The sequence below is a fragment of the Octodon degus genome, unplaced genomic scaffold, assembly GCF_000260255.1.
Source record: "Octodon degus isolate 3935 unplaced genomic scaffold, OctDeg1.0 scaffold00342, whole genome shotgun sequence".
Classification (NCBI taxonomy): domain Eukaryota; kingdom Metazoa; phylum Chordata; class Mammalia; order Rodentia; family Octodontidae; genus Octodon; species Octodon degus.
Window position 1 is genome coordinate 976,559 of NW_004524918.1, and position 13,709 is coordinate 990,267.

At 42.2% G+C, this 13,709-nt stretch overlaps 1 protein-coding gene across 4 annotated transcripts in view; it reads right to left on the minus strand.

The window, feature by feature from the left end:
- The window catches only part of Prpsap2 (phosphoribosyl pyrophosphate synthetase associated protein 2), a 48,996-nt gene extending 36,380 nt beyond the window's left edge, over positions 1 to 12,616 (minus strand). The window contains exons 1-5 of one of the 4 annotated variants that reach the window (XM_004647941.2): positions 12,479 to 12,616; positions 5,688 to 5,782; positions 5,290 to 5,438; positions 4,022 to 4,074; positions 1,446 to 1,512 (exon numbers count right to left, since the gene is read on the minus strand). In XM_004647941.2, coding sequence (XP_004647998.1) covers positions 1,446 to 1,512; positions 4,022 to 4,074; positions 5,290 to 5,408 — 239 coding nt within the window. In that variant the 5' untranslated portion in view covers positions 5,409 to 5,438; positions 5,688 to 5,782; positions 12,479 to 12,616. The remainder of the gene's footprint in view (positions 1 to 1,445; positions 1,513 to 4,021; positions 4,075 to 5,289; positions 5,439 to 5,687; positions 5,783 to 12,478) is intronic. The other 3 variants (XM_023708224.1, XM_023708225.1, XM_004647944.2) reach the window with 3 other exon arrangements.
- Positions 12,617 to 13,709: the final 1,093 nt, after the last annotated feature.

Sequence of the window (13,709 nt, forward strand, 5' to 3'; positions counted from 1 at the left end):
GGTCTAATCACTCTGCCTGGCTGAGGTTGGGCACTGAGGGTCTCTGCCCCTTATCACTTACAGCTTGTACAGGGATAAGCTGACCCACCGCTGCCTCCCAGCAATGGGGTTCCTGCAGGCTACTTCCGGGGGACTTCATCCACAGAAGGACTGAACTAGAATAGGGGGACCAGTGTTGAAGTGGAAAATCCAGGACTGAAGGTATGGCCAGGCCATTAGAGAGAGGAAAAACAACTGTTCTGAGTGAACAACGTTCTGGGCACAAATGCATGGTGGCAACAGGGGATCCAAGTGATTGTCCTCCCTTCCAGGGGTGCTCGATTGAAAAGTGGAACAGTTCACCACATTGCATCTTCTGCACTCAGCTCACACTTTCCAGACACACGTACACTGAGAAAAACATGCCTTCCTTCAGTCTAGTCTGTTATCTTGTCAGTTCATTTAATTTATGCAATGAAGTATTAAAGGTGGCTGCCTTTAAATTACCTACAGTAAAAGCTTTAAAATCCCTGCCAAGGACCAGCAAGATAGCTCAGAAGACTAAAGAGCCTGCTTAGGCAAGTGCAGATTCCCGGCACCACCTGCCACGACAGTCCTGCCCCCAGGACAGGCTGAGAAGGCCAGAGTTCAGAGTCCAGGCATGCTGGTGCATGCCTGTAATCCCAGCTCTGGGGAGGCTGAAAGCAGGAGAATCACCACGAGTCCGAGCTGCATAGTGAGACCCTGCAACAACCAAATACATTTAAAATAAATAAAATTCCTTCCAAAAAAATTCCCCCTCCCTTAGCTTTCCCTCCCATTTTGGAAGAGAGAAACAGAAGTATTTTCTTGCAAGTTTAACAAAATTCTGGTTACTGGCTGGGGGTGTCACCGAGCAGTAGGGTATTCATCTAGAATGTGTAAAATCCTGGGTTTGATCCTCACCTTAGAAAAAAAAAAATCTGGTTATTGACTAGTGGGACACTTAATGAGCCTCTACTCTGAAACATGATTACTTTTGTGCTTTGAGAACACAGAAAGGGCCGGGGAGATGGCTCTGAAATAAGCGCTTCCATGGCAAGCACAAGGGCCTGAGTTTCATCCCTAGTTCCGCCAAAAAAAAAATAAATAAATAAATAAAAAACATAGAAAAGACAGCGTGGTAGCACACACTGCAGTCTGCATTATCAGGAAGACAAGATCATGTGAGTAAAGGAGTTTGGGGCCAACCTGGATAACATAGTGAGACTCTGTCCCAGAAACAAAAGAAGGAAAGACAGAAAAAAAAGAAATAGGAAAAAAAAGAAAAAAAGGAAGAAATATAAAAGCTATCAGTTATGTCAGAAAAATTAGCCAATTTGGTGATTCTCCTACTTTCTCCTGGTTAGCCAGTTCTTATCATTCTAAACACTTCTGCACAAATATCAACCAGAAGGCCAGCACATCTCTGTTTAATGGCTACTCACTTTGAGACGGTCTGGATAATGAAAACATCTTTTCCCCTTACAGACTCTTGAATCTGTACTCTTGTTTCTGGTATGAAAAGGAAAAAAGGAGAGTGGAAGGCATATAGTTATAATTTTTTTAAATACACACAATGTCAGTATCATCCCCTGTTGTTACAAAACATGGAAACTAGAACAATTATAAAATTCATTAAGTTTCAGATGCTACAATCAATAATGCACCAACCACTATTAATCACACTTTTAAAATACATTTAGTTACAAGACAGCTTAAGTGAGAATTTCTTAGGAAGTAACTGAATGATCTACTGCTGAATGCTGTGCTATAATGCACAGGTAAACGATACGCTCACTCATGACCAGTATCTATGGAGGGCTTAGGTACCAAATGATGTATGCTGTGAGAACAAAGGAAAATAAGATCTAGTTTCTCTACTCTCAAAACACTGTGATCACAGTAGGGAAACCAATGGATAAAACCAGAATGAGACAGGGTATAGCTACCCTCCTCAGTCAATGGCAGAGTAAGAAACAAAACAAAAGATGAAGCCATTGCTCTAGAAACAATGAAAGACTAAAGGGACTTAAAGACCAGATTGCTTTAACTAAGTATTCTTTTTTTTTTTTTTTTAAACTAAGTATTCTAGTTTAGCTAATCCTAATCTGGCTAGGGAGGGTTAGAGTAGGGAGGGCAACAACTCAGTGACAGAGTACTTGCCTAGTAGGTATAGAGCCCTGGGTTCCTTTACCAGGATTTTGGGACAGGACAAAGCAGCTATCGAAGGCCTTTTAGGGCAATGGGAAATGTGAAGACAGACCAACATTATATGGTGAATTACTATTAATGTTTTTAAAAGAGACAATATCACACTTCCATAAAAGAAAGGATTTACTCTTAGAAGATACGAGGTCAAATATCCAGGGAGGTGGTGACAGATTCCACAAATTTTAGCTCCCTCCTTTTTTCCCAATAGATACCAAGTAAACACCCCATTCATAACCCTAGCCAATGAAGCAGCCCCCCAAGTCTTACACTATTAGTCCTTTCTAGTAGCAGTTCCTTTTTCATCCAGTCCCCATTAGGGGAGAATGTTCCTCAGATTCTCTGCTCCTGTTCTTTCTCTACCAAAGCCATTGGGGCGATCTTAAGGGACAAGAAGAAGTACTGGAGAAATCAGCAGGGAAAAACAAACTTCTGTCTTTCTACCAAAGCCTCCTGAAAACACTAATATATATATATATATATATATATATATATATATATATATATATATATATGTTTTGTTTTGTTTTTCTTTTTGGCAGAACCAGGGATTGAACTCAGGCCCTTGTGCTTGCCAGGGAAGCGCTTATTCCACTGAGCCATCTCCCTGGCCCTGAAAACTCTAATATTTAAATACCTGACAAAGTCTAAGAAAAAAAGGGAATAGGTCTTTCCTTGCTGTGCCAAGAACTGTGTGAGGTTAACCTATTATTCCATTCAGTTCAGAAAGGTTAGCAACATGTACAACTTTTCATGTGGACTGTTCACTGCTTTTCTGTCTTTGAGATGAGACTGGCTATGCAGTACAGGCTAACCTTGAGCTCACTTTGTAGCCTAGGCTTGTCTTGAAATCACAATGATCCTCCTGCCTCAGCCTCTAAAGTGCTGGGATTACACTTGTATGCCACAAAGTTTGGCTAGAATAATTTCAAACATCTATTATTTTTAAGGAAATTATAAAAATTAAATAATACATATGATTGTGACAATGGAAATTGAGCAAAAATAATTTCTAACAAGACTTTAAAAAAGTCTACACATGGCACCCTAACTAAAATAAGAAACCAACCAGGAGCCAGGGATGTAACTCAGTGGTATAGTGTGTAAGTACCCCGTATTCATGGAGCCTGAGTTCCATCTTGGAACACAACACAAAAAACAGGGCCTAGAATGGTGATGTGCACTTACAATCCCAGCTTCTTAGGAGGCTGAGACAAGAGGACTGTTTGAGCCCAAGAGTTAAAGCCTCATTAGGGCAACATAGAGAAAAACTATGTCTTAAAAATGAAGAACCCTGTCAGGTATGGTAGCACATGCCTGTAATCCCAGTACTAGGGAGCCTGAGACAGTAGGACTGCTGTGAGTTCAAGGCTAGCCTACGTTACAAAGTAAGTTTCAAGGTCAGCCTGAATTACATAGTGAACTGCATAGTGAAACCGTATCTAAAAAAAGAACCAACTTAAACTAGACACAGGATTTACTTACCCTGCCTAAGGTAATGCAAATCCAACCAAGAACTGAGCAAATGTCTTCATTTAGATGACCAGCAGCTTTGCATACTTATGCAATTTTTACTGAATCAGGTCTAAGAACTAGTGTTCAACCCTTCAGATATGACTTATAATAGGGTTATATATCTAGCCAGTACTAGAGAGAGCTACAATAAATCATTCCTTTCCACCTTGTCTGCTTGACTTCCTGCTAATAGAACTGGATGACGGAATCAAATTGTTTCAGTGGTGGAGAGTGAAGGCCTGAGTCACTACGCCATATTTCACAAACATTAAAAATACCCATGTCCAAGACAGCTCACCTCGGTTGGGTTCCTGGTAAACCTGCACTTTACCCATCTCTACCCCCAGCCGCCTAGAGAAGAGAAAGAGGGGAAAAGCTGAGAAGGTAATAGAATAGACCCAACATCTCTATTTAAGGATGGCTCATAAACTGATAAAAATGAAAGTTCATTCTTTTTTTTCTGGCACCAGGAATCAAACTCAGGACCTTGCACTTGCCAGGCAGGCACTGAGCCATGTATCCCTGGCCTGTACAAGTTATTCTTCTTACAGAATTTAAAGTCAATATCAAATTGTTGCGTCAGTCCCCTATCCACTCCCACCCGTGTAGTCCAGCTCTGCCAGCCCTCCCAATCATCTGCCTGGTCCTCACATCCTCCAGCCTGCATTTTGGACACATACCAATACCTCCTCCTGCACATTGCTGTTCCCACTACCTGGAGGGCTTTGCCACCAGGCCTGTACTCGGCAGCTCATCCAAGGTTTCTCAATTTATATACCATTTCTTCCTTCCTTTTCTCCCTCTCTCCTTCCTTCCATCCCTTCTTCCTTTCTGAAGACTTTTTTTTTTTTTTTTGGTGGTACCAAGGATTGAACTCAGGACCCTAGTTCAGGCTGGCAGAGCTCATTACATAGCCTTGGCTGTCCTCAAACTGTTGGCAGCTATCCTTGAACTCACTACGATCCTCCTGTCTCCACCTCCCTGGTGTTTGGTAGTGCTAGGACTACAACTAACTCATCATTTCACTTTAAAAGGCAGTTGGAGCAGCCAGGCTAAGGCTTTGCCCACCCTTACAGTCACACTATTCTTTTCACGGCATTACTACATAAAATTATCTTGATGATTGTGTTTGGCTTGAATATTGTACCTAGATCCCATATTAAAATGTAAATTTCCTAAGGGAGAATCTTGACTGTTCTGCTCATTAATAACTCCTAATATCTTAATCAAAGTATCAGATATAGCAGGAGTTCAAATTTGTTCAATAAATGTATCTAAAATTATATTCAACTATAAGTTATAAACTCTCACTATACACTTGTATCACTGTTCATTATACTTAAATGTTATACATATACAGCCTTGAACATAAGGCCTAACACTTTGAAGCATTCGATAAACATCTGCTCTATGACTGTAGGAGATATGACAGTTTATGAAAAGGCGAGCCCTTAATATTATAGATGATACACAGATTAACTATAAAATATCTGCTTTTAGTCATTGCTAACCCAATTATCAAATTTAAAACATAATAAAGATTTCAATGGTAAAATTATAACTCACTCAGCAATTTTCTTTGAAAGTTCCATACATGATGAATTGGAATTTGCTGAAAACAACACCAGACCTCCTTTAGTTATGTTCATCTTGGTGTCCAGTTCAGGTGGCGCCACACAAAACATCAAAACCTTCTAGATTTTCCAATTCTGAGCCTAGAAGGATACAATATGTATTAAGAATTGTCACACAATATAAAATATACCTGAATGGATTCTTTTTAACAGCAAGTAACTTTCAATAAAGGAAAGTAGTTTTCACTATAATGATGTCTTTTATATTAGAAGGAAAAACGTACAGACCAATAGAAAATGCATTTGTATTTTAGGGTTCCAAATTGATGGATATGTTACTAAATGATATAATTAGTTTTCATAACCACTGTGAATAAATAATAAACTTACAAGAAAGGTGGAGCTGAAGAGCTCAGCGTTTTACTGTTTGCTGCTTAAAGTCAATAATGGACAACCTCCTTTATTTTCTGACAACAAAAGTCCTCCTGGATCAACACACAGAAAAATGGCAGAGCCATTAGCAAAGATATGGACTGATTGATCCTTAAACAAAGAACAAATGACACATCTATACCTAGCTTTTCCTGTAATGCCTGTTTCCCATTAAACTCCCCGACTTTTCAACTGCCTCTCAGATGCCCTCTGTCATTCTCTACAACAGACCTTATCATCTTTTTCCCTGAAACTGGAACACAAGATAGTAACCTCAGAGGAAGGTTAAGTGACCGCACAAATAACAGGCAGCAGGATACCAATATAAAGAACCCTGCTCTAGAGGTCATGATCACTCGGGACCAAGTCTTGATTATGCAGTGAGGGTGCCATGTCTGGACATTAGAGCCACAGTTCAGTGGGGGGCTGGAGGCATGGAGGGCCACCCTGCCAGCAAACGCACTATCTTTTCTTGGTTGCATGTTTACTTGGGAACAGGTCTGCAAAGAACAGAGATTAAAACTGGGCTGAATGGGGCTGGGAGGTAGCTCAGTGGCATAAATGCCTGCCTGGCAAGCACAAGGTCCCAATTCGATCCCCAGTATGATAAAAAAAAAAAAAAAAAAAAAAAGTTAAGATTTCTCAGGGCCAGGGAAATAGCTCAGTGGCTAAAGGGCCTGCCTAGGAAGCACAAGGTCTGGAGTTTGATCCCTGGTAACACAAAGAAAGAAAAAAAAAAACAAAACTGGGTTGAAAATGAGCTGTTTTTGTTATTCTTAAATTTTAATTACTCAAGTAATATACAAGCACATCTTCCTTGTAAAACATGATAGTTACAGCCCCAACCCCAGGGTTCTTCCCAGTAGTGAGGATTCCTATCACTTGGATATAGACATCTCAGGTGTTTTCAACATTTTGTGTATGCATCAACACAGGCATCCTTTATAAAAAAATATGAACAAAAATTACACACAACATTGCTAGCATACAGTATAAATCTTTTCTTTTTTTCCCATTTATGTATTTGGTACAGGGTCTCAATACGCAGCTTGGGCTCGTAGTGATCTTCCTGTCTTCAGCCTCCCCATTACTGGCATTTAGGCATGAACCACCTCTCCCAGGGCTCCATCTCTGGCTCAGCGCACTCCAGAAGTGGCTCGAACCCTGGTCCCTGCGCTTGCCAAAGCAGGCGCTTAGTCTGCTAAGCTATCTTGCTGGCTCAAAAAATCTTTGTCTTTCACTATACAATCTCATAGCAACCTAGGTTAGAAGATACAGGCCTAGTCTAACTGCTGCCTAGCCTTTGATGGTGTAGCTATGCAATTTTTGAACAAGTTACTGTCCTAAGCAGGCATCCTGTACACATGCACACATACAGTGGAACTGCCCAGTCAGAGGTAGCATGCGTATCATCCCTCCAGCTGGCTAGGAAAGTGCAGGTCTGTGCAGGTCCGTTCCCTACCCTTAAAAGGCATTTTTACTTTAACAACTCAGAATTTCCAAAACAGAAAAGCTTATCAACTTCAGTGAAGTTTACCTTGAGTCTAAAAGTTACAAACATAAATGTAAGCACAAATCATCAAAACTCCGAAGAGAAAAAAGGGGACCAATAGTGACTACCATGCAAAGTGGCTTTGGAGAAGGGATCAGCAAATACCATGCATAAGCTAAAAAGGTCCCTCCAAAGCCCATTTTTGTAAAACTTTAGCCACTTTTGTTTACAACTTGTCTTTGGATAAAATGATAGGTTAAGTATTTCCCACAAAGCCTAAAATATTATCTGTAAAATACTTTTTACAGAGAAGGTTACCAGTCCCTGATTTATAGGAGTGCAGCAGTTGCAAAGGCTGTTAAGAATCAGGGCATCATGAATGGTGTAAATGAAAGGAAGGACATTTAATCAACACTTGGAGCAGAAAGGGATTTCAGAGGTTCTGTTACCATCTCTCAGAAACATCCCTGTGTTTAGGAAGAGTACACAGGTCTAGTATAGAAAACAGAAACAAGACTAATTGTCCCAGGCTTTGGAGTCCAAATCATGTTTGCATCTTGGCATCTACTTCCCCTTAACTGAGGCCTTAAATAAATTACATAAACTCCCTTAGCTTTACTTCCCTCATCCATGCAAAATGAAAAACTGGCCCTACCAGCTTACTACTAAGATTCCTGCCAATCACTTAACACAGTGCCCTACATAAGGAACATATTCGGTAAACTTCAACTTCTAATATCTTGGTCATCTACCAAATACTGTATAATATGCATGGGCAGCCATCTTTTTATACCCTTTAATCTTTAAAAGCTACTAAAAGTACAGGTGCTCTTGAGGACTTGGAACAGAATGAAAACATTTTAGGTCTAAGATATTTTGGACTGGGGAGATAGCTCAGCAGCGTAAGTGCCTGCATGACACGCACAAGGTCCTAAGTTTGATCCCCGGTACACATCACACATCCATTTTTTTAAAGAGGTAATTTGGCCCATCTATCAATCTGTTCTTCGAACCCTATCTGTAGGGCTCTTGACAAGGAATCACACCATAGAGCTTGAACAGCTCCTATGTGAGGCCATACCCTTTCTTCCCTTGAATACCCTGAGACTTCTCCCTGTGGCTCTAGCCACTTTGTCTCTCCCTTAAAGATTTACAAAACAGCTTCTAATCCTCAATCTATCTCAAAGAACTCTTTGCCATGTTTCCCTCTCCAGGATATTTCCTGAAGATTTTCCTTATCAGTCATGATTCAAATATACATTACCTTGACTACAAGTCTCAGAAGTTCTAATCTCCAGACACCAACTTCAATATTCAAAGGCTTATGTAAGGGCTCAGGGTGTACCTCAAGTGAAATCCATTTGCTTAGCATACAAGAAGCCCTGGGTTCCATTCTCTACCATCAGAACAAAATACCATCCTAAAAGCCCTAATATAAGACCATCCTCAAAAATGGTATGGTGAGGCTGGCCTGATAGCTCAGCAGACTAAAGTGCCTGCTTAGGTAGTGGCTGTGGTTCAATCCCCATTTGCTGTGCCGGCCCTGCCTATGGGGCACACTGAGACTGGGCATGGTGACATACACCTATAATCCCGATGCTTGCAAGGCTGAACACAGGACAATCACTACGAGTCTGATCTATGTAGTGAGATCCTGTAGACCCTGCCCTAAATACAGGAGAAAAAAAAAAAAGGTATGACGAAAGAGCAGCATCCATCTAGAAATGACTGTCAATATAGTTGTGCTCTGTGACTATTAATTCCACAAGCTGGTCAAATATAAGGCTATTTTTAGCTTTAGTTCTCCTTTCTCTTGTTGGAAATTTAAGTTTTGTTTTTTACCAAGTTTTAAGAAAATGAGTTTTTGAGCCAGGTCTGGTGGTGGTACATGTTTGTAGTCCCAGCACTTAGGAAGCTGAGGCAGGAGAATAGCCATGAGTTTGAGGCCAGTCTGGGCTACATAGCAAGATCCTATCTCAGAAAAAAAAAAAAAAAAAAAAGAAAGAAAGAAAAGAAAAAAGAAAGAAGAAAAGGGGGGGGGGAAGAAAAGTACGTTTCAAGGCTAGCCCTAGAAACATGATCACCAGGATAAAGCTACAGGGGGTAGCTCATTAACATAGGGTTTTAATGTGAAATGAAGAATAAAGTTCTACTTTTCCCCACATACTACTGATTTTCATGTTTAACCTAAACTTATTCTAACATGAGTGAGACTTACAGAACGTGTGAAATACATTCTTTCTAGAGAATACCAGTCCCCTTTCAAGAGCAACTCCTACTCTTTGAATAAGGTCTGAGAATCTGTTGTTCCCGAATGAAATCACGTGATCACTTGGTTTTGACACACCAGCAGTCACTGAAAAACCACTGACACTGATGTTTTTATAGCACTCCCCTACCGTGGGGGGCCCTGGGTTAGAGACCCAGCACCATGCACATACAGACAGAAACAAACCCCCACTCATGTTTTCTTTTATGGGTTATCTTGTGATTTATATTGCAGATGAAGAAGGCTTGCACCAAGCTACATGGTTTCCTGCTAAACAAATCCATCTTTTAAAGATGACTGGAGAAGGTGAAGACCTGGGCTTGCTGTTCAGATCAGTCATTCATTGCTAGACCTAGGGCATATCCCTTCGCTTTACTGGACTTAAGAGAGAGAAGTGCAATTAAAGGCTTCCTTCATCAGAATTTTAGGTCCCAGGAGCAGAGGATTTTTTTTTATTTTTTAATTTTTTTTTTTTTTTGTGGAACCAGTGATTGAACTCAGACCCTTGCGCTTGCCAAGGAAGCGCTCATTCCACTGAGCCAGCTCCCCGGCCCCTGGATTTTTTTTTTTTTTTTAAACTACTATATTTTCTTTTTTTAGTACTGAGAATCAAATTCAAGACCTTGTACTTGCCAGGCAACCCCTTGTGCCACTGAGTGATATCCCCAGCCCCTAACTATTACATTTTCTGTTGGATACCCATTGGTTAGAACAGCAGTTAGCACATGACTGAAGCTCCACAAATATAAGCTGAATAAACCTCACCTCATGGAGCTGCAGTGATGAACAAATGGAACTGAAAATTGTTCGCTAATGAAAAGGCAGGTACTAATAAAGGAGGTACTAGAATTAAAACCATTTTATACATGGGGACATGAGATGAAGAAATTTAAGGCTTTGATATTCAGACAGATAGTGAGATTAAGCTCAATAGCCTAGGTTGTAGGGTAATAACAATAAGCTTCTCTTCTGGAGGGTTTACAACCTAAGTTTGCAGACCAAAAATTAGAGAAAAAGGAGGGCCACAAGGACAGCCAACATTTGGGCCCTAACCTTCCAAGGTCAGTGAAAACTCAGGACAGGAGAACCTGTACTGTAACTCAGTTGTGTCCCAAATTTTCTGATCAAGGAGATTATGGGGCCACAAAGGAAAGTGATTGATCATATAGAGTGTGCCTAAGGAGAGTCACCTAAAGAGAAAACATTCTCTCAGGCTTTCACAGAGCGCAAATTGGCCAAGCAATGGCTGTGACTCATCCATATGGCTGACACTCACAAAGGATCTACATATTGCAGTAAAGGGTTTCAGGATAAGTCCTGAGGGGATAGAACTGAACTTATCAGAGCCAAAAGCTACAATTCTTGTTATATAGGTCTTGCTTTATATTGGTCTTAACCATCCAGCAGAAAAGTATAAAAATGAGGTATAAAAAGTAAAGCCATATTAATATGCTGAGCTGTGAAAGGCTCGTCAACGACTTCTGACATTGCCAGTCATATGGAAAATCCACTACTATTATGGACTAATGGGCTACTTTGGAATATCTTGCTGAATTCACACACCTATAATATTTAAATGACAAAACAAAAAAGGGGGATACAAATGAATGACCATTTTGTATTATATATTCAAAATAGGATAGATATACAGCTACATTCTCTTAATTCAATGAATATAAAGATTTGTTCTAATAGTGTTTGTAAACTGAATATCATGTCTGCATCTTGTACAATGAATAACCATTAAGAAAACAATATGCAATGTATTAGTTATTGAAACTGTCCTACTAATTTGATTTGAAACTCTCTCATTGCTATTTGTTTCTCAATAAAATCATGGAAAAATTAAAAAAAAGAAAAAGAAACTTAAGGCTGTTCTAAGCACAGCGAACTGGCGTAGGTGTAATTTGTAGTACAGTTACTTGTATCCAACAGCAGGCTGCCTGGCCTCTCAAACAGCACAAAAATGGATGCGACACCTTGCTGAACTCCAAATACACAGATAATTAGACAAATATCTAGATTCTGAAAGATGTCTATTGCAAACATGCCTCGTTTAGAAAGCAATTAATAACAAGTGCCATAGAAAGAACCTATTATTTTGATTTAGTATTGCCAATTCTTGGAATCTATCCCAAAGAAAAAGCTCTATGCTCAACGGAACATTTTTCTAAGAGGAGGAACTAAACTTGTGTAAATGGTAACAGGGTAATTAAGTAAAACTCTACGTATATATACAATGTTAATATTAAACACTATGCAAAGATATAAATGATGTGAGCAGAACTGGGTAGGAATAGATAGGGACAGCAGAAAATAAATACGGACAAGAATGGTATTCTTTAACAGGGTTCAACCAGATGGGTGGATTTTATTTGTGCATTTAAATTTTTAAAAACTACTGATCACACTTCCTCATGCCTCAAAGCCCCATGCCGCATTCATATCCCTGACAAATACTAAACACCCAAGTTGCGCCGATTTTAAAAGAAAAAAACCCTCATCATTGTAATGGCCTGGGGCAAAACATTTTCACGTAGAATAATAAATACTATCTTACTATAACATCTCGTTCTCTCCATCTCTGCAGGGAGGAGTTGAGCGGATAAAACACTCGTGCTGTGGGTAAATGTCCGCGGCTTAATAAGGCCAGGCACTTTAACACAGATTCGGGGTTAAGATTCCAAGCTGCCCTGCCGCAGGTCCCACGTTAGGACCCGACTCCGCGACAGTGCCTGGAGGGGGCCGGGGACCCCAGGGACCGCGCACCAGGCCTAGCCCGGCCGACCACCGACTGAGAGGAAGGCGGAGGGGGGAGGGGAGAGGAGGGGAGAGGAGGGGAGGGGCGGTGCGGGCGCGAGGCCGGGTCGCCCCCCGCCCGGGACCCCGAGCTCCGCGGGCGGGACTCCCCGCCCGGTGCACCTGCGCCCGCTAACGTCGGAGCCCACCGTCCGCGCCGCCGCTCGCCGCTGGCTCCCGCCCGCCTACCTGGCCCAGACCCCAGCCCCGGCCCCGCCACAGCCTAGGCTGTCGAAGGAAGAACGCGCTGGGTCTCCCGATGGCGTCTCTAGCAGCAAAATGGCGACTCCCTGCGCTAGAACAGCATCCGCGGAGACTGCGAGGCCCGGGGGCGGGGCGGGACTGAGCGGGGATGGGGAGGCACGTGGCTTGGGCAGGCACGTGGCTTGGGCTGTAGGCGTGGCCCGCGGGGGGGGCGGTAGCGGAACCTTCCGGTCCGGGCCAGGAGGTGGGGCGAAGTGGTGTGAGGGGCGGGGCAGGAGGCGTGGCCAGAAGCTGGGTCGCCGCGGGCGCTCCTGAGGGGCGAGCGTGGGGCAGTGGGCGTGGCAATGGGGTCGGGGGCGGGCTGAAGCGAGGGTTTCGCGGCAGGTGGAGCTACCTCTGTTGAGGCTTCCGGGAGTCCGTGAGCCCCAGGCCCTGTCTGAGCGGAAGCAGAGCGTGTCAAACAAGCACCTCTGGGGTGCTTTACGTACGTTAATTCTTACGAGAGTTTGAGTTAGGAGTTCTCTTCATCTTCATAGCTGTGTGAAACTAGACACCGACATTCAATAAGGCCTCGCACTAACTTCATTAACTAACCCAAACCTCCCCGCGACTTCTGCAGTTCCACTTTGGATTTCTCATAAGAGTGAGGCATGAAATTGTCAGAGGTTGCACAAGTAGCTAGAGGCATCTTGTATCAGGGTTCACTAGAGGAACATGATTAATTTACATGTGTGCGTGTATATGTGATATGAAGAATTTACAAAGGAGACTTACAGTGGCCACCTGCAGAGTCAGGTGTAGAAGAATGCAAAAGCGCCAAAGCAGCCAGTCAAAAGTCTGAGGCCAGGAGCTCACTACGGAGTCTCGAGAGAGTCTGTGCTAGTGGCCTGGCTCTGGGCGTCCAAAGGTAATGGCAAAGACTGGTGCTTTTCTGAAGAAGCAGAAGCAAGACTTCCTTGTTTCCCTTTTTATTGCATCGGGGATACAGGCCAATTGTTTGGCTTTAGCCAAGCGCAAGGAGGGTCTTCTATCTTCAGCACATCAATAATCTACATACACCCAAAACTGCTAAACAAATCTGCTAGATGTTTTTTGTTTCACTGGTTTTGGTTTTTTGAGACAGGGTTTTGCTGTGCAGCTCAGGCTGGCCTTGCACTCATTGTGTTGCCCAGGCTGTTCTGAGACTTGCAGAGATCCTCATGCTTCAGCCTCTCAA